Source organism: Seriola aureovittata, chromosome 10 (genome assembly GCF_021018895.1).
Source record: "Seriola aureovittata isolate HTS-2021-v1 ecotype China chromosome 10, ASM2101889v1, whole genome shotgun sequence".
Taxonomy (NCBI): Eukaryota; Metazoa; Chordata; class Actinopteri; order Carangiformes; family Carangidae; genus Seriola; species Seriola aureovittata.
Window position 1 is genome coordinate 12255292 of NC_079373.1, and position 18117 is coordinate 12273408.

The following is an 18117-nucleotide window of genomic DNA, read 5'->3' on the forward strand; positions in this document are numbered from 1 at the left end:
AAGTTCATTCTGTTATCAAATTGCAATAACAAATAGATCGAAATAGATTTGTGTGATGTTTGAGAGAGATAGTGTTGTTCTTTCAACACCACTCATACATATAGATCATATTCACATCTATTGTATTTAACCATGTTTTACAGCTGTAATCTCTGAGACCTCAAACAGAAGTATTTTACCATTTTCTCAAAAGCAAAGCATCAGTTCAAAATCCTGTACATAACCCATTTTCACATAAATAGGAAAATTCAAGGTGACTCAGCAATGCAATGTGTGTTTTATTTAAGCTGTGATAAACAGAAGATTCAGATCAGGATCATCATCTTTTCAAGCTGAAAAAATGCCATGCCCCGCCCCTCTCTGCTCCGCTCCCCCATCCTCCAATCAGATGAGAGGAAGCAGCAACACTCTTCCTGTTCATATTGTTTTTATTTGCAGCTACTCAGCTGACCGACAGCCATGGTAAACACGTTTAACAGTCGTATTATTCAACAACTATTGAACTCGTTTGCTTCTTTAGAAGTCCTTTTATTTAGAGGACGTTTTAGTTGCATGCTTTGTAAATGCTTTACGTATTTATTTAGTTCAACACTATGTTTAGCCCGGCTTTCAGGTATGGCTAGCAGAATGGCTAGCTTAGCTAGTAGCATTTAATGATGGATGGCTAATGTAAATGCTCACGCTGCAGTGTTTGAGGTGATGCTTTTGTTGCAGTACATTATTTGACACGTTTATTATGTCTTGTCTGATGTAGCGGTTCCGTTTCTGTGGAGATTTGGATTGCCCAGATTGGGTGCTTGCCGAAATTAGCACATTAGCGAAAATTGTGAGTAGTTGCAAATGACATATACGTAATCAATACAGCAATATCATTTTTCATTGTGAGTTTATGATTTTGTTTTGTAATAATACGTGTGTCTTCTGCCTTACGATCTGTGACAGTCAAGTGTCAAGATGAAACTCCTGTGTGCTCAAGTGCTGAAGGATTTGCTTGGGGAAGGCATTGATGTAAGACTTTGACATATAGTTGAAGTTATACACACACATTTCACCCACAATGATTAATACTGCTTGTCTCTTTACATTTTTAGTATGACAAGGTTGCAAAGCTTACTGCAGATGCAAAGTTTGGTAAGTCTCCCTTCTGTGGAAAAAGTATTTAGATCTTTACTATACCTACAAGTGCATTAACGGTATTTTAAGATACTGGACACGTGACACTTTACCCTCCACGCAGTTTCATTGCTTATAGTGTAACTTTTGTATTTGATTTTCTTATTGCAGCTTCCTTGTCTTATTTGTTTCATTTGTATATAGCAGATGCACACATACAGTATACTAGTTTTTTAGTTACTTCTATGCATTTGTTCCTATACTTCTGCTGTAGTGACAGTTAAGTTTCCCTGCAATCAACAAAGCTTATCTTGCAATTAAAGTAAAAGTATGTAAGTACTCCTATACAAATAAAAGTCTTGCACTGAATACTGAAGTAAAAGTACATATTATTGGATTGTTACTGATGGTAAGCATTTTGCTGTTGTAGTTGGTCAAGGGGAAGCTACTTTATGTATGATGTAGTGAAAAACAAGTTTAAAGAGGCACAAAAACTCACATACAACTACCTCAAAATTGTTCTTAAGTACATTATTTGAGTAAATGCTCTTACTTACATTGGTACTGCCTTTAAATCTGACTCATTTACCTTACACACAAGCCCATAACATTATCACACTTGCATTGTATTGTTTTTTTTTTTTTTTTTTTATAAAACATGCATTTGTGACATCATTCGTTTCTGCAGAGAGTGGAGACATCAAAGCTAGTGTGGCAGTGCTCAGCTTCATTTTCTCCAGTGCAGCAAAGCATGATGTTGACAGTGAATCTCTATCCAGTGAGTTGCAGCAGCTCGGTCTGCCAAAAGGTCAGTCCCCTGTGGTGTTCTCCATGTTTGGTATAAAAATGCTGATTATGTTATGTAATCTATGCTCACACATGCCCAAAACTCTTGCCATGCTCCCATTTTTTGCCAAATGGAAGGAGAGCAGAACAAATCATCTGACCAATTTTTTAAAACTACTTGTAATATTTCATTGCTATTCTGCATTAAAGGGAGCTTATTTAGCAGACCCATATAGCTGTCAGACAACCAAGGGCTACTGAATACAGATATTTTCAATATTTGCACATTTGTTATGAAAATATGCCCAGAATATGAGTCCCAGCAGGTCAAATATAAATTGAAAATGGACCTTAGTTCGGAGGACACAAACAATGGCCTCATTTCCAGAAACATGCAGGTCATAAATCACAGCCTACTGTGTTATTGTTTGAGATTATTGACTATAATTGCCTATTGTGTAATATATTTGGTACAACGTGTATTCAGCTGGTACTTGAAGGGAACATTGTGAAGCAAGGACAATGCACTGCGGTGTTGTGGGTGGTGTGGTGCATTGTGACTTTGGTGCCTCACTAGTATTAAGCACTCCCAGTTGACTCCGCCAGCTTGACATTGTGTTCTCTTTTAATGCTGTTTAATTGAGACAGTTTATTGAGTCTTAGTACTGCTGATACAGAATTAAAACACTTTTATGTGAATATGCTTGAAATAAATCCTGACTATTAATTATGCACACCTGACCTTTTAGAACACACAACAGGACTCTGCAAATCATATGAAGACAAGCACTCTGCACTGCAAGACAAACTCAGGGAGACGAGCCTGAGATGTAAGTATTTCTGTCTGTTTTGCCCTTTTCAAAGAGGAAGACAAAAACTACTGATGATGAGCGCTGCTATTTGTGAGGCTGACTGACTCATTCTGCTCTGTCATGAATTTCAGTAGGACGATTGGATGCAGTGTCATGGCGCATTGATTACACCCTGAGCTCCAGTGAGCTACGAGAGGTGAATGAACCTGTGATTCAGCTTAAACTCCAGGCACAAGGAGCAGAGTCAGGCTCCACAGAGACGACTGTTGTCTCTGTCTCTGCTGACAAGTTCAGAGTCCTGCTTGCAGGTCAGTTCTGCATTGGTCAAATCACAATTTTCTCATAGTTTTTCCTTTTCAAATTAATTTTATTATTTATTTTGTTTATTATATTCCTTTGTGTGTTTCTACAGAGCTCAAACAAGCCCAGACAATGATGAATGCACTATAATGAAGTCTGACCTCAAATGTCTGATCAAGAGCTGAATCGCGTGCTGATCGACTGCCAAAAGTGCCATACTTGCATCTTGTACAGTCTAATTTGTTTGTATGAATGCAGTTCAAAAATTTTAAGTGAAAGGCTCATTCCTTATTTGGATTAACTGATATTTCATTGTGTTTTTCCGCCACATTAATAATAATTGTTGAGAATGTTTCCAGACTGGGTGATTTGTCACTGAAGCAGAAGTACTGATTGGACCATTTTTGTAAAATATTGAGTATTACTTAACAAAATTTGATTAGAATGATGTTGATAATTTGTGTGTTGTCTTAATATGCTCATATGTAAATAAAACAAATAAATAACATGTAAAACACTGAAATATTTCTATCCTCGCCCAGGATCCGTAACGACTACATCGCCCATCATGCATTGGGCTGCTCGGTTTTCTCATGCTAGGTTACTACGGTTGTCTAGCGTGCATCTAATATAAACCGGTTCAATGCATTATTAGAGAGTATGACAAAAACATCCACTTAGATCAGAAATACCTGATAATTACTCGATTACAAATAACGAGCGTAAGAAGCGCGGAGATCTCGCGATACTTTCAAAAGAATGATTGGTGAACAGTGATGTTACACAAGTTGTTTGGTAACAAGCATGTTGTGAAAGCTTTGTGGTTGGTAACATGTGCCCATTGCTGCAGCCCGGTGTAGCGTGGAGGAGCAAGACAATCTCTGTAGGTTAAAAAACTGCACTTTCGGCTTGATAAATCAGCAAGTTTATCAACAGCGAAGTCTATTTCCTGGTTTGGGTAAGTTATTTGAACCGCCGTGCTCTTTCACCTGAGTGAGCACGCCAGTTTTTACCTGTGTATGGTTCCTACCGGTTCTCTTTCCCCTTGTTATGGAGCAATGTAGAAACTGGATGTTTTTTTCAGCCTGGGTTAAATGATTAATCAACAATACATTCGGGACACGCATATTACAGTGGCTTCAAACAGTCTGAGACCACATTGAAAATCTGTAGTATTTTGACGTAAAACTGTAAATAATCAATATGTTTGAAACATTTAAGAATACATGAAGTTATATAATGTACTACACTAGTGCATTCGATCATGTACCCATTAGTGACAAATTAAAAATAGCCCATTTCTCAGAGACTGCATTCTTCCACTTCATACTGCAGCAGGATAATGACCCCAAACACACCTTAAAGCTGTAATGGAAGAAGAAGTATTTTGAATGGTGGTCTCAGATTTTTGGACCGTACTGTATGTAATATAATTACTTTTTGATATTTAATTTATGAAGTTAGTTTAATTAGTTAAGTAGTTCGTTGTAAACACATTGAGTGTTCAGATACTGAATTAACTTCAAAAATAGCTACCATGTGTAAGTTTTTAAATTGTATAATGTAAAATCTCTGAAGCTCACTGAAAACAGATGACATGCCCTCAGTATTTTGTGATGTAATCTTTGCTCTTTTTTTCTCTGCAGTTGTAGCACAGCTTCATCTGTTCCATCAAAATGCCTGAGGGACCAGAGCTCCACCTGGCCAGCCTTTATGTAAACAAAATGTGTCAGGGAGTGGTGTTCACTGGACCGGTCAGAAAATCTGAAGTCAGCAAAAGTCCCGATGTGCCCTTCACCTGTGAGGCCTATCGCATCACAGCTGCTTCCAGAGGCAAGGAAGTGAAGCTCACGCTGACGCCCATGAAGAGCGATGGCCCTAAAGAGCGGGTGAAAGCAGGACAAGAACAACCCATGGAAATTGTCTTCCGCTTTGGAATGTCTGGCTATTTCCGTCTCACCACAGAGGATGAGTTGCCCAAACACGCCCATTTACGTTTTTATTCCAACGAGACACCCTGCAGAGTGCTGAGCTTTGTGGATGCACGCAGGTTTGGCAGCTGGCATCCCAATGGGGCCTGGCAGCCTGACAGAGGGCCCTGCATCATGTTTGAGTACAAGAGCTTCAGGTTAGCCATGTTACGAGTGTCACTTGTGTCCCATGTTCAGTGAAAATATCACTATCGCACTGACCTGTAAAACATTTTGCAGGGAGAACGTCGTGTCGCACCTGTCTGACCGTGCTTTTGACAGGCCCATCTGTGAAGTTCTGCTCAATCAGAAGTACTTCAATGGTATCGGGAACTATCTGAGGGCCGAAATCCTTTTCAGGTGATAAACATACGCATCCCGCACAACTATTCAAATGACACTTTATCCATTTGTACATTATTATTACAGATACTGACCTTATTAAATGGGTCGGTATCAGGTTTGACATGACAATCCATTTTAATTATGGTTTATACAGATGTCAAATTTGGGAAAAAGAGAGCACTGGTATCAGATCAGTACCCCGCGTTGAGGTATCAGAATCTGATAGGATCTGATCCAACAGAAAATGTTGGATGAGTTCATCCCTGATCAGTATTACAGTATTTGCTTGTTTAAAGGGAGACTCAAATATTACTGTAGATGTATTCGTATGTCTAGTCTGCAGGTGGATATCCTTGCCAGATATAACCAGTGGCACACACATTCACAGGACGGAGAGCCTGGCACTCACAGTAGGCTTATACATCGCTACATGTTTTCCAAGGTCTGTGTCCTTCAGATATGAAATGAATGGTTTCTTTCACTTTTCAGTTTGTTACTCTCCGTGGGGAGCTGTACTGATTCAAACACTGAAGACAAAACAGCCTTATTGTTTTAGAGAAGAGGCCTTTTAAGTTTTTTTTTTTTTTTTTTTTTTAAAGGTTGAACATTCCGCCCTTCGTGTCTGCCAGGACCGTGCTCGAAGGCCTCGAGTCAGAAGATTTATGTGAAAGTGGCAAGTCTGTGAAAAATGAGATTGCTGACTCAAAGGTGAAAGGGCCCAAACAGGACAACCGCATTTCTCATATCATCAGACACTCAACCACAATCACTCTCCATTTTCTAACACTGCCTCTCTGTTTTCCTTCCAAGACGTCAGACAGAGCTAAAAACAAAGGAGTGAAAGTGGAGATGGGGGACCTGCTCAGACTGTGTCATACAGTACCTCTGGAGGTGGTCAACCTAGGTCAGTGATTACGTGTCTCAAGGATTGTTAGCTTTCCTTTAGAGAAAGGCTTCATCCTTACGGTTTCATTTTCCTGTGAAATGTCTTTGATTTTTTGAAACCTTTTATGACTTACTGTAGGTGGAAAGGGCTATGACCCTGAGAAGGCAGACTACTCTGACTTTGAGGCGTGGCTGCAGTGTTATTATGTGGATGGAATGAAATCTATCCGGGACCACAATGGCAGAACGATGTGGTTCAAAGTGAGTTCAAGGAACAGCCTACACTCCCCTCCAAAAGTATTGGAACAGTGAGGCCAATTCCTTTATTTTTGCTATAGACTGAAAACATTTGGGTTTGAGACCAAAAGATGAATATGACACAAGAGATCAACATTTCAGCTTTTATTTCCAGGTATTTACATCTGGATTTGATACACAACTTAGAAGATAGCACCTTTTATTTTGAACACACCCATTTTTCATGTGAGCAAAAGAATTGGATCATGTGACTGACAGGTGTGTATTGTTGCCCAGGTGTGTCCTATTACATTGATTATTCAAACAATTAATAGCACTGAATGTCTACGCTCAGTTTCAGATTTGGATTTTATAGTTTTTATATATAGCATTTATAGTTAGAGGTGTAACTAACATGAAAACCAGAGAGCTGTCTATGGGTGAAAAAAAGCAATTGTGAAGCTGAGAGAAGATGGAAAATCAATTAGAGCCATTGCAAAGACATTGGCCATAGCCAGTACAACCATTTTGAATGTACTGAAGAAGAAAGAAACCACTGGTGTACTAAGTAACAGACATCGAATGGGTAGACCGAGGAAAACAGCAGCAGTTGACGACAGAAACATTGTGAGAGCTGTAAAGAAATACCATAAAACAACTGTTAGTGACATCAGCAACAACTTCCAGAGGGCAGGAGTGAAGGTATCAGGTGTTCGCAGAAGACTTCATGAACAAAAGAATAGAGGCTACACCAGAAGATGCAAACCACTCATTAGCAAGAAGAATAAGAAGGCCAGGCTGGAATTTGCCAAAAAAGTACAGAGATGAGCCTCAAAAATTCTGGGACAAAGTTTTATGGACTGATGAGGTAAAGATGAACCTTAACCAAAGTAATGGAAAGGCTAAAGTTTGGAGAAAGAAAAGATCTGCTCATGATCCCAAACATACAAGCTCATCTGTGAAACACGGTGGAGGTAATGTCATGGCTTGGGCTTGCATGGCGTCTTCTGGAACGGGCTCATTAATCTTCATTGATGATGTAACACATGATGGCAGCAGCAAAATGAACTCAGAAGTCTACAGAAACATTTTGTCTGCCAATTTAAAGAACGATGCAACCAAACTGATTGGGAGATCATTCATCACGCAGCAAGATAATGACCCAAAACGCACAACAAAGGAGTTCATCAGGGGCAAGAAGTGGAAGGTTTTCGACTGGCCAAGTCAATCTCCAGACTTAAAGCCTATAGAGCATTTTACCTGCTAAAGAAGAGACTGAAGGGAGTAATCCCCCCAAAATAAACAACAACTGAAACAGGCTGTGGTGAAAGCCTGGAAAAGCATCACAAAAGAAGAATGCAAAAGTTTGGTGATGTCAATGGGTCACAGGCTTGATGCAGTTATTGCAAGCAAAGGATTTGCAAATAAATATTAAGTCTTAAACACTTTAATCTATTTTAAGTCTATCTGTTCCAATACTTTTGCTCACCTAAAAATTTGGTGTTCCGTTACAAATAATGCTATCTTCTAAGTTGTGTATCAGATCCAGATGTTAATACCTGGAAATAAAAGCTGAAATGTTGATCTCTTGTCTCATATTCATCTTTTGGTCTCAAACCCAAATGTTTTCAGTCTACAGCAAAAATAAAGGAATTGGCCTCACTGTTCCAATACTTTTGGAGGGGAGTGTATATTTTAATCTCTGGCTCAAGATTATGTATATCACTGACACTAATACATACTGTTCTACCTCCAGGGGGACCCAGGCCCCATGGCACCTAAAGGTGTGTAATACTTGAATACATTAAACACCTTAAATGTATCTGAGAACAGCCTCACTGATCTGGTGTCATCGATTTTGCTCATCACAGATTCAAAGTCCCCCAGGGCAAAAAAGAGAGCAAAGAAAGAAGATGACCATGATTACACAGACAACAAAAAGGTATTAACAGATTAACAGCCTTTATTTTGTTTTGTTTTTTTGCTTGGCTTGTATTAAAGTCTACAAATGTACCTCTGAACAAAAGTTTGATTTCATTAGTTGGCCAGGAGTCGCTCTGAAAGCACAACGAAGAAAAGAGTGGTTAAACAGGAAACTGTGACCAAAATACCAAAAAAAGAAAAGGATGGAGGTTGGAAGGAAGCCAGATCAAAGAAAAAACTGACCGAAAACAGCCGGGAAGTAAACACACTACAGCACGAGAAGCGATCAACTGCACGTAGGAGGGCAGGCAGCAGTGCAGCGCCAACTGCAGGTGAGCTCTTCATTTTCTCCCAAAGTGAAAAGTTGTTTCAACTGAGGGAATTTTAGAACCAATTTTGATCTAATGGATTCCTCCTTGTTGCAGGCTCACTGAGGCGGAGCAGCAGAGTTACCAGACAGAACGAGTAATAAAAATGGGGAATGGGGGAAAAAGGGAGGCATGTTTTTAAGTTTTTATACTATTAACTGTTTTTTAATAAAAACACACTACGACAAAACTTCTGCAAGTGTCTGATTTGAAACAAAAGTATTTGGGGCTTTTTGGCAATAGTGCGTCCCTCAAATAGATGTGCTGCACTCAGTATCAATCAAGTCTAGACAGACCCCTGACAGACATAATAGACTGTAAACAGAGCAGCACCTGATGATTCATTTCATAGTTACTATGAAACTACTAAATTCTACCTTCAGGACCAATGTCTATATTGGTCTGACTGTCATATAGTCTGAATTCTTTATTTGTACAAAGTTTAATTCTCTCCATCACACATACATTTAATCAGTATTCCAGATGTGATCTCCCCAAGACATGATAATCACAAGATGAGAAGAAGTGACACAATTTGAAAGGGGCTGAAGTTCAGAGTAATTCCCTCTGATGTAATGTATGCTGGTTGGGTGTGTCTCTCCAAGAGGTCACAACTGAAGGAAGGGAGGGGAAAAAAAGTTAGCAGACTATACAACATAAATGATGCCAGACAGCAGGTAACACCAAAAATAGAAATACTCACTGCCATGCCTCCTTCATTGAAAGGGTGGTGCGGAGAGTTGCAGTCGCACTGCTCCCATGTGATTCGTACAGACGGACTACAAGTGCTCCCTTCCGGTCCTCGGCCTTGTCATGCATAATCGTGCAATTAGAGTAAATAACATTTAATGGGCTGAGTGGATTAAGTCAAGCTAGGTCAAGCTGAGTGCTCACAGGATACCTGCTTAATGGTTTCCAGGATGACTGCTTCAGTGCTGACAGAAAAGGCACTCCATGGCACAGTGTCAGGAGTGCACTGGATTAACCTCAGAGGGAAGTTGAGGTTGTACGAACACTGGATCACAGAGGATTCTTGGAAGGATCCTATACAAAAGACAGTATTATCACGTTACATTTGTGTTTCACATATGTCACAGTAACAGTTTTAAATTCGAATGAATATGCTTTATTTTCAAAAATGCATCCGAAACACAAATGAAACCTGTATGTGGCATGATTGCATAGGTGAAATGGTGAGTCCCCATGTCAGCATTGGCATCTGGGGCCTTAGGTGCTCTCAGTCTACAGTAAAGACATCCACTGTTAGATGCAAGGTTTATTTAAAATAGCTGTAAGTGAATTGTACTATTTGTAGAATTTGTTGTATATTAACAAGTGGGAAAACTCACAGGGACAGCGTCATTGTGTTCTTGTGGACTGAATAACCGTATTTACAGTCATTCAGCAGTGCAACTCCGAAGTTGTGCTCTGACAAGTCAGCCCACTTGTGACCCCAAACCTAAGACAGAAACTATGATGTAAAACAGTAAGGACATTACAAAGCACTTCAGCAGCACTACCGTCATTCTAGCAACATCACTGACATCTGTTTTCCGACAATTTCGGTGTGCAGGACCAAAACAAGCCACAAGGTTCGGCTGTCAAAACACTGTGGGGATCAGGGTATATTAAGATTAAAAAGAAAAATCACTACTCATTCACTTGACTCCACAGTGGCGTACCTCAAATCTGGCCCAGTCCCATGAAGTGTTCCTGTGTGTTGGTCTCTGCAGATGGCCAAACTGGATCTCGTATGTTGCATTGGGGTTGTGCACTCGCACCGGGAATTCCACCTTGAGAAACTTGTGTGACTCTGCCCACTTCACCTGAAAGTGGAGGATTCAGCATTGGGGATTTCTTGGGTACTGAAGAATTCGTCTCAAAATTTCTCCAGATATCACTGATGTTGTAAGGTACCTCTGTGTTGAATTTGATGTAAGGACACATGGCGTCCACGACAATCTCCTGTGTGACGGTGCTTTTATCACTGATCCTGAGGGTGAAGCTGACACTCCCTCGTAGCCCACCTGAGGACACCACACGGACAGGCTGCACCACCTCCAGCACCGGCTTCCTGTAAGGTCACAGTATTCATATCTACAATAACTGCACACACTCTCATGAGTTTCGTGGTGTCATAGGATGGATGTAAGAGTAATGACTGACACCTTGTCTGAAGATGGTAGTCCATTACATCCCAAGCATCCCAGTACAGCGGGACATCATCAAACATGACAAACTGGTTCCCATGGCAGCTGTCAGAGACGGCTTCTCTGAAACCAATAAAGGGTGAGACAGGTGTTTATTAATGTTAATGTTGTATTAGACACAGAGAGATGTTTCGCATGTGGTTTCACAGTACCTGTTTGTATTGATTAAACACAGTGAAGCCAAAGTGCCATCTTTGTTTACAACAGTCCGTAAAGTCCCGTTCTCCATGAGGACAGTGCCGTCGGCCTGTAATGTTACACAGCACCTCAGTTGTCCAAATTAAATTATAACATACAGTGGCTAAATTAATTAAATGATCTATACCTTATATAGTACACACCTGAACAGTGACAGAGACTGGAGTCATCGGCTGTGTGTCTTTGACAGGAGATAAACCGACACTGGGGACGCTCACCAGAGCTGCAGCAACACAGATACCACATAACATCAGATATAAAGTTGTAGTTTCATAGGGCAACAACTTAATCGTTATGAGTATCTAACATACCAAGATCAGGTTTACCAGCACCATCTTGAATTTGGATGACTTCATGGCGCTCCCATGGCAGAGAGTTGAACACACCGACACCGTTTCCTTTGGACCCCAGGGCTCCACACGCCTCATGCAGCAGTGCAGTACCATCACTACGGATATCTAAGACACATTGTGATGTAGTTTTCATTTTGGAAAATTCTATGTAACAATATGGCTCTGATTTCAATGGACAGCTGCTGTAATGAAAACTGTACCTTCATAATACCTGAGTGCATCCTCCACAACCATCTCTATGCAGCTGCCAGGGATCACATCATGGAACTGGTTTAGAAGCAGCAGCCTGGACGACAATGAAAAAAAAAAAAAAACAAACAGTAACAACAGACACCAGTTATTTATTTATCAGCATCATCAAGCTTTAATGGGTGTGCCTGGACCTCCAGAGCTCCTGCAGTTTTTCCACAGGATACTTAAATGTCCTCTCCCGACACAGGGCCAAGCTGCTGGCTACCTCCACATCATGAAGGAGGCTCTCACACTGGCGGTTCCCTCGTTTAATCTGGAAACAACAAAGCAAGCATAAAGAAAACTGCATTTTATACAGCACAAACATTTTTAATTGTTTTAACGCATAACTAGTTGGCATTGTTTTTATCTTTTCATTGAGATCTCCTTATCTACTCCGTGCATGACCCTGCATAAAGTATGACCCTTTTTTTCCTATTTTGTGGTGTTGTGAGGGACTGTCTTATTTTGTAAGATACTAGTGGATCTTAGTAAATATATATATATATATACACACTAAGATTGGTAAAAGGTAACAATCCAAGTAAATCCATCATGTAAATAATCTATACTATTCAAAAATATGCATTTTATAATTTTATAATGCACAATTCTAGTTAGTCTGACTGTTCTATCCTATTTGTGTTTTTTTTCTCAGAGGAATCCTATTAGTTTTGATTCAGAAAGAATAATTTCATTTTACAATGAGGACTGTGAACAGATTTCTATTCTACCTGTGCTTCTGTGGTGTAGGTGCCATTGTGCAGCTCCAGAAAAAGTTCTCCGGTCCAGGTGCACAGCAGAGCTGAGTCAGCCCGAAGCTGTGCGAAAAGCTCATCAGGACTGGACATCTGGACTCTGAAAACACACAAGGAAGTGATGGAAGTGAGCAATGACCTCTCTGGGTAGACAATCGTCATTCATTTCATTCTAACCAAAACATGAATGTATGAACTATTATTGTGAAACAGCGCCATGAAGACATCAGTAGACATCACTCATATCCTGTAGTATTCATAAATTATGGCGTGGTCTCTTGCTTACGTGCTGACACGCCCTTTTGATTCATAGAAATCCCACGGTACAGAAAAAGTAAATATAAATCTACTGACTCATTCTTTTTATTTCCCGTTAAGTTTGGGCTTGGTCACTGGGGCTCACAAGTGACCGGAACCTACTTGGGAAGCCCGTCTGTGTCCTGAAGCCGGTGCAGTCTGTCTAGCATCAGCTGCGTGGGTCCGCCTCCGCCATCACCAAACCCAAACAGTAATGCACTGTGGTTGGCTCTGCCTTTGTCTTTGTTATTTTTTATTGTTTTCACAAGCTGTGGGAAGAGAAAAACCCAGATGAATGGAAGGTTTTGAAAGCATTGTAAAAATTCTCTGCACAGACTTAATTTATCATATTATGTTTACAAGAAACCAAACTCACGTCTTCAATCTTTCCTTTCATTTCGTAGGAATTTCCTGGAGGGAAGTGTGTTAAAACCTTGGATCCATCCAGACCTTCCCAAAAAAATGTGTTGTGCTAAGAGAAATCAAAACTGTAAAATCAAAACATGTCACATACTTTTTTTAAGCCAGTGTTTACTACCTACTTACAGGAAAGGTGTTGACCAGATTCCAGCTCAGCTTCTGTGTCAAAAAGTTGGAAATGCCACAACCCTGCATTATCTGAGGAAGTTGAGCGGAATAGCCAAATGTATCTGGAAGCCAGAACTAAAGAGTAAAGAGAAAAGATCCTTATATTATGTGCTCAATTACATACAAAAAAGCCACAAGTATAGCACAGATTTTATACAGAGGTTAGCTCAGGTTATGTAGACATGTTTTATGAATCCCCACCTCTTTGCAATGCATCCCAAACTCTTGGTTAAAGAAGCGCTGGCCCTCCAGGAACTGCCTGACCATGGACTCACCTGAGGGCAGATTGCCATCCTGACAGGCAAGCATGTCATTAAAAAGGGCTGAGTGACAGCAGGCCAAATAATACAGCTAAATTCATAATATGTGATATGTGATTTACTTATTCCTGAAATCAGGTTTACCATTTCCACCCACGTTCCTCCCACTGGAATGAACTGGCCTTTCTTCACGTAATGCTGGATCTGGGAGAAGAGTCCTGGGTACCAGCTCTTCACCCACTGGAACTGTTGGGCCTGGACAAAAAGCAAAAAGGTCTAAACTGAAGAGGACTGCTCTTGTTTGGAGAACCTTTATGGCTCATAGAAAACTATACCAGTGTGGAATTACCTGAGAGCAAGTAAACACAAACTCTGGGTTCTTCTCCATTAAACGGATCACCGTCACCCAACTTCGGCCACATTTGCGAATGGTCTCTTCATAAGGCCACAGCCAGGCTACAAATAAGAGAGTCACAAAAATGAACTAATTTGAAACATTTTTCAAATATTGCATGATTTTATGTACATTTTCTATTTGTTATTCAATACAGTAATACGGGTGGGTGTCATGTAAGAATGTTCTATACCTGAGTTTTGGTAAAAAATACCAAAACAATACTTTTTTGAAACATGTTTTTCTTTCTTTTCATTTAACAACAGAGCCCAGTTCTAAAATGCTTGATGTTGCGTAAACACAAGGAGTCTCATGAGAAATGTACCTAAATAAAATAGTCTAAAATTGGCAAAATTATGATTTAAATCATGAAATAGCTAATTCAGGAATAAGTAACAAGATTACAATCTGACTGCACTGTTGCTGCCAAGTACAGATACAATCCGGTCAGTACCAACAGTATTGGGATTTGATACTCAGCTGTATGTAATCTGAGAAAAAACAAACAAAAAAAAGGGACCTGAGTCTATGTGGCAGTGACCCATTGCATGGACAATGTGCTGGCTTTCCCCGTTTCGCTGGCTGAGGAAGTTGCGAGCCAAACTGCGTGTTTTCGAGAAAGAGCTGTTATCAGAGGGATCACAGAGGTTGACCATCTCATTCACAGTAAAGAGTGCCTGGTAGCCTCGCTGCTCCCCCTCTCCTAGTTCCTGTGGCGAAAGTGCAAAGAATGGAAAGGACTGTATGTTTGAAATTCCATTTGATTAAAGTAATGCTTCGTCATGCATTGTTCTGTGTGAAAATACCTTCACAATGTCAATAAGCAACTCAAAATCTGTCAGCAGCTCCCTTACAGCGCGGTTAAATACCACCAACTCAGCTCTCTGCACAGAGAACTTCCTGTTGGGATCTGGACCTGCAATCATGGACCCTTGACCAGCTCCAAAAAGCCCATTACAGGCCATCTCTACATAAAGGGTGACACTAAAGAATGAGACAAACCTTCAGTAAGCCACGTTTGTTACAGAAATAGCAATGAACTCATGTTTTGAATAACTGACCTGTGTGGCTCCTCATCTTTCAGACAGGTAGATAGGATGTAACTCGTCTTTTCACCCTCTTTAGTCAGGCCCTGCAAATCCATACAGTGTGTTACACATGGCAATAAAATCTACACGTTCGGCTAAGCATAGCAATTTTACCACTTTCAGCTCATTTGATGTGAATTCCACTGCTGCTACGTTACCTGTACTGGCTGTCCATCTCTCCATACCATTGCTTCCCCATCACATTCCCACAGAAGATGAACCTCTTTCCCTCTCCAGGATTCAGGGATTTTCAGGGTCACCTTAAACCAGCAAGTCCACCACCTTGAAAAAGCATCATCAAGCTTGGTTTAGTGCCAATATTATAAATAAAAATAAAAGATACAACAGTGATAAAATCAGACAATATCTCTTACGTCGGTCCAAAGGTATCGCCAACTTTATAAGGGGCAAAGTTCTGCTTGGAAGCTTCTGTGAATGTGATCCGTTTACGGGACAAGAGGGAGGTGAGGGATTCCAGTGGGTGAGAGTCTCCATAGAGTCTGCAGACAATAATCATTCATAGAGCAGAGGCAAACTTATTTCTCAAAATCATGAATAACACTTTAAATTTCACTCAAGGGCCTTCACTATCCCTCTAATGTTACACCCTAAATTAAGATGAGCAACAAGTCAAACCAAAGAAATCCATTCACACTGCACATGATGCTCTGACCAGATCTGATCAATGTGCAGTTTGCAATAACATACGCATCAACTACAGAGCACGTGAGCAGATGTGGACATCATGTGGACATTTGTTTTATAGCTGTATATGATCATTTATTTTAGAGCCTAAAAAATTTAGCGGAAAATTAGCATTAAGTATGACGAAGGCATTAGTAATTTACTTTTTAATATTAGAAATGACTCCCTGTAGATTTATTTAGTTTTTTTTCGTCCACACTATCTTGCAGACCAGTGCCCAGCTGATGAGAAGCACTGCGATCAGCATGACGTGCGGCCGTGATTTACATGATCTGGATGGATTTGATATTAAACAATCCTCTGCAGAAACCAGCACAAGAAGTCACACAAATATGTTTGGTCTCTCGCACATGATCGTTCAATTGGATGTTGTCCAAGTCAGCGCAGCTGTGTGGAAGAAGCCTTACCGTCCTCTCAGATTACAGTCTGTGAAGTAAATATCAGAGACAAATTTCTCTGCCCTCTCGAGAAGAGTGCGTCTGTTCTTCAGCACAGGCTGGTGATACATCACAAAACTAACACGCAAACACCTGCAGATCTGCAAAACAGCGAGCACTCACACACCAATGACTATAACTCAAATCCGCTGACAAGACCCGGAAGTGAAACGTTTTGTTATTGCAGTTAAAATAACAGGCCGCTAGATGGCAGCACCGTTCGACGACTGGCAACATTGTGATACAGTACTTCATTCATGAAGAGATCAGAAGGGGCAGGTGAAATGTGCCAGTGCTACCAGTGGATATGTCGGTGTCTTTAACAGAGAGGATTGGTGAAATCATGGAATCCTAGAGACCTTATTTAATTTATTTGGGGGGGTTGAGGGTTGAGAATACACATTTAAGATCAAGATAAGTCACTGATAGCATGATTCACTGCTAAAAGTAAACACACTACACTTCATTCAGAGTTACAAAATACAATGAAAAAAAATGCAATGAAAATGAAATTTTATTTAAAAACACATAAGTATTTATTTATTTATTATGTATTACTGGGATGGCAGTTATTCAGTTATTTACTATATTTTATTATACACAAAGTAACAGCTGAAAAACACTATGGCACAAATAAAATTTACAAAACAGTTTAACATACGGAGTGACACGGGATGTCAACAGTGAAATGACGCCACAAGCAGCAACAAGCAGGCAAAAAAGCCTTGTATTGGAGGACTAGTAAATAACACTTTGTTGCGGAAGATCAATGCAACACCATAAGATTTTATTGTAGAGAAACCTTCCCCATGTGCTTTTTTTTACAATTCAATCATTTCCTCATTTTATCAGGTAGCCTGCTGAGAAGTATCTAATGTTTGGGCTTACAGTAAAAGTGCAATAAGCATGCAAATACATTGAACATCAAGAATGATCCAAGAGAAATGTATGGATATGATAAAGACAGAATAAATGATAAAATTCCCAAGAGAAACCCTGTGAGGATGACATGATGATGTAATAACTCTCCAGGGATCCTGTGGTTAACTTCACAGGCTACAGTCAAACTGAGGAGTTCTGGGAGTTAATCTCGTGATCGGACGGGGGACAGGGGTTAGGGGTCAGCCCACATGCAGTCTGAATATACAAAAGGCTTTTTTCTCTCAGCATTATTCACAGGGAAAGAGCTGTGTGTTTCTGTATTTGTACGAAGCTGAGTGGCCTTTTATTATAAAATCCATAGAGCAGCTCTAAGTAGAGGGTTGGTGGAAATGTGGTATAGCCCATCCCTCTCAGGCCACCCTACCATCAGGGATGTCTGTCGACTCCTATCCCCCTATTGTTTGGACTGTGGTTGGGCTTTCCACCATGCCAAGACAGCCCAAGGGAACGGGTGCCATGCTCTAACTTGACCTGAGATTCTCACCAGTTCAGCTCTGGCCTGACTGTGTTTGCCTGGAAGTGTCCTGGAGCTCTTCTCCAGAAACTGACCACATCATGTCAGATAAATAAAAGGGGATTTGAGAGGACAGATGTTCCTCCTCCTCTAAGGAAGTAGTCATACAACATAAAACAACCTTTTAAACGTCCAGCATGGAGACCTATCATGTTCTGCCGGCCACAACACAGCAAAGGAAGTCCAGACTGCGGCTTGAGAAAAAAAACAGTACTTCCCAAAACCCCAGAGCTGCTTGCAACATTCATCAAGTGATCTGCTCAAACCTTGCGTGCTTCCACCACATGTCCAAACTGACCCATGGGACAATTTCACAAACAGTAACAGTACGAGTGGTGCGAAAGGACAAATGGTTATTGAGTTCATTTGAATCAAGGTCCTGGGAGCTATACTCTTGAGCTGT

The 18117-nt window shown here is 40.4% G+C and overlaps 3 protein-coding genes across 4 annotated transcripts; 2 read left to right on the plus strand and 1 right to left on the minus strand.

Annotated features, from left to right (window-relative positions):
* The first annotated feature begins 398 nt into the window (after nt 1–398).
* Nucleotides 399–3534, plus strand: commd4 (COMM domain containing 4). Its single transcript, XM_056387120.1, has 8 exons — nt 399–462; nt 755–826; nt 943–1008; nt 1092–1131; nt 1802–1921; nt 2649–2729; nt 2843–3019; nt 3124–3534. The coding sequence occupies exons 1-8, from the start codon at nt 460–462 to the stop codon at nt 3159–3161; spliced, it is 597 nt and encodes a 198-aa protein (XP_056243095.1). The 5' UTR covers nt 399–459; the 3' UTR covers nt 3162–3534.
* A 170-nt stretch (nt 3535–3704) lies between these two features.
* On the plus strand, nt 3705–8929 carry neil1 (nei-like DNA glycosylase 1). Of its 2 annotated transcripts, XM_056387119.1 has the most exons (10): nt 3707–3969; nt 4658–5139; nt 5222–5341; nt 5926–6034; nt 6137–6230; nt 6351–6472; nt 8205–8232; nt 8320–8390; nt 8490–8703; nt 8797–8929. In XM_056387119.1, the coding sequence occupies exons 2-10, from the start codon at nt 4688–4690 to the stop codon at nt 8838–8840; spliced, it is 1254 nt and encodes a 417-aa protein (XP_056243094.1). In that variant the 5' UTR covers nt 3707–3969; nt 4658–4687; the 3' UTR covers nt 8841–8929. The 2 variants fall into 2 exon arrangements, with proteins under 2 accessions (XP_056243093.1, XP_056243094.1); XM_056387118.1 differs by having other exon boundaries at nt 3705–3969; nt 8490–8929.
* On the minus strand, nt 8873–16415 carry man2c1 (mannosidase, alpha, class 2C, member 1). Its single transcript, XM_056387116.1, has 26 exons — nt 16229–16415; nt 15491–15616; nt 15275–15398; nt 15090–15160; nt 14835–15012; nt 14549–14738; nt 13984–14090; nt 13779–13889; nt 13576–13668; nt 13333–13449; nt 13163–13258; nt 12910–13055; nt 12466–12589; nt 11884–12005; nt 11701–11786; nt 11459–11605; nt 11291–11370; nt 11102–11196; nt 10908–11012; nt 10657–10813; nt 10422–10565; nt 10089–10198; nt 9902–9981; nt 9641–9783; nt 9443–9546; nt 8873–9353 (listed from the first exon to the last, which is right to left on the minus strand). Exons 1-26 carry the CDS (start codon nt 16327–16329, stop codon nt 9248–9250), a joined length of 3063 nt encoding a protein of 1020 aa, XP_056243091.1. The 5' UTR covers nt 16330–16415; the 3' UTR covers nt 8873–9247.
* Nucleotides 16416–18117: the final 1702 nt, after the last annotated feature.

Excerpts from the sequence above, each read along its gene's own strand:
- commd4 (XM_056387120.1), top strand. Across the intron at positions 827-942 it reads TTAGCACATTAGCGAAAATT|TCAAGTGTCAAGATGAAACT; the intron begins GTGAGTAGTTGC and ends GATCTGTGACAG. Across the intron at positions 1,132-1,801 it reads TACTGCAGATGCAAAGTTTG|AGAGTGGAGACATCAAAGCT; the intron begins GTAAGTCTCCCT and ends TCGTTTCTGCAG.
- neil1 (XM_056387118.1), top strand. The coding sequence starts at position 4,688 with ATGCCTGAGGGACCAGAGCTCCACCTGGCCAGCCTTTATGTAAACAAA. Across the intron at positions 6,473-8,204 it reads GCAGAACGATGTGGTTCAAA|GGGGACCCAGGCCCCATGGC; the intron begins GTGAGTTCAAGG and ends TTCTACCTCCAG. Across the intron at positions 8,391-8,489 it reads ATTACACAGACAACAAAAAG|TTGGCCAGGAGTCGCTCTGA; the intron begins GTATTAACAGAT and ends TGATTTCATTAG.
- man2c1 (XM_056387116.1), bottom strand. The coding sequence starts at position 16,329 with ATGTATCACCAGCCTGTGCTGAAGAACAGACGCACTCTTCTCGAGAGG. Across the intron at positions 13,056-13,162 it reads TGAAAGGAAAGATTGAAGAC|CTTGTGAAAACAATAAAAAA; the intron begins GTGAGTTTGGTT and ends CTCTTCCCACAG. Across the intron at positions 10,566-10,656 it reads ACATCAAATTCAACACAGAG|GTGAAGTGGGCAGAGTCACA; the intron begins GTACCTTACAAC and ends CTCCACTTTCAG.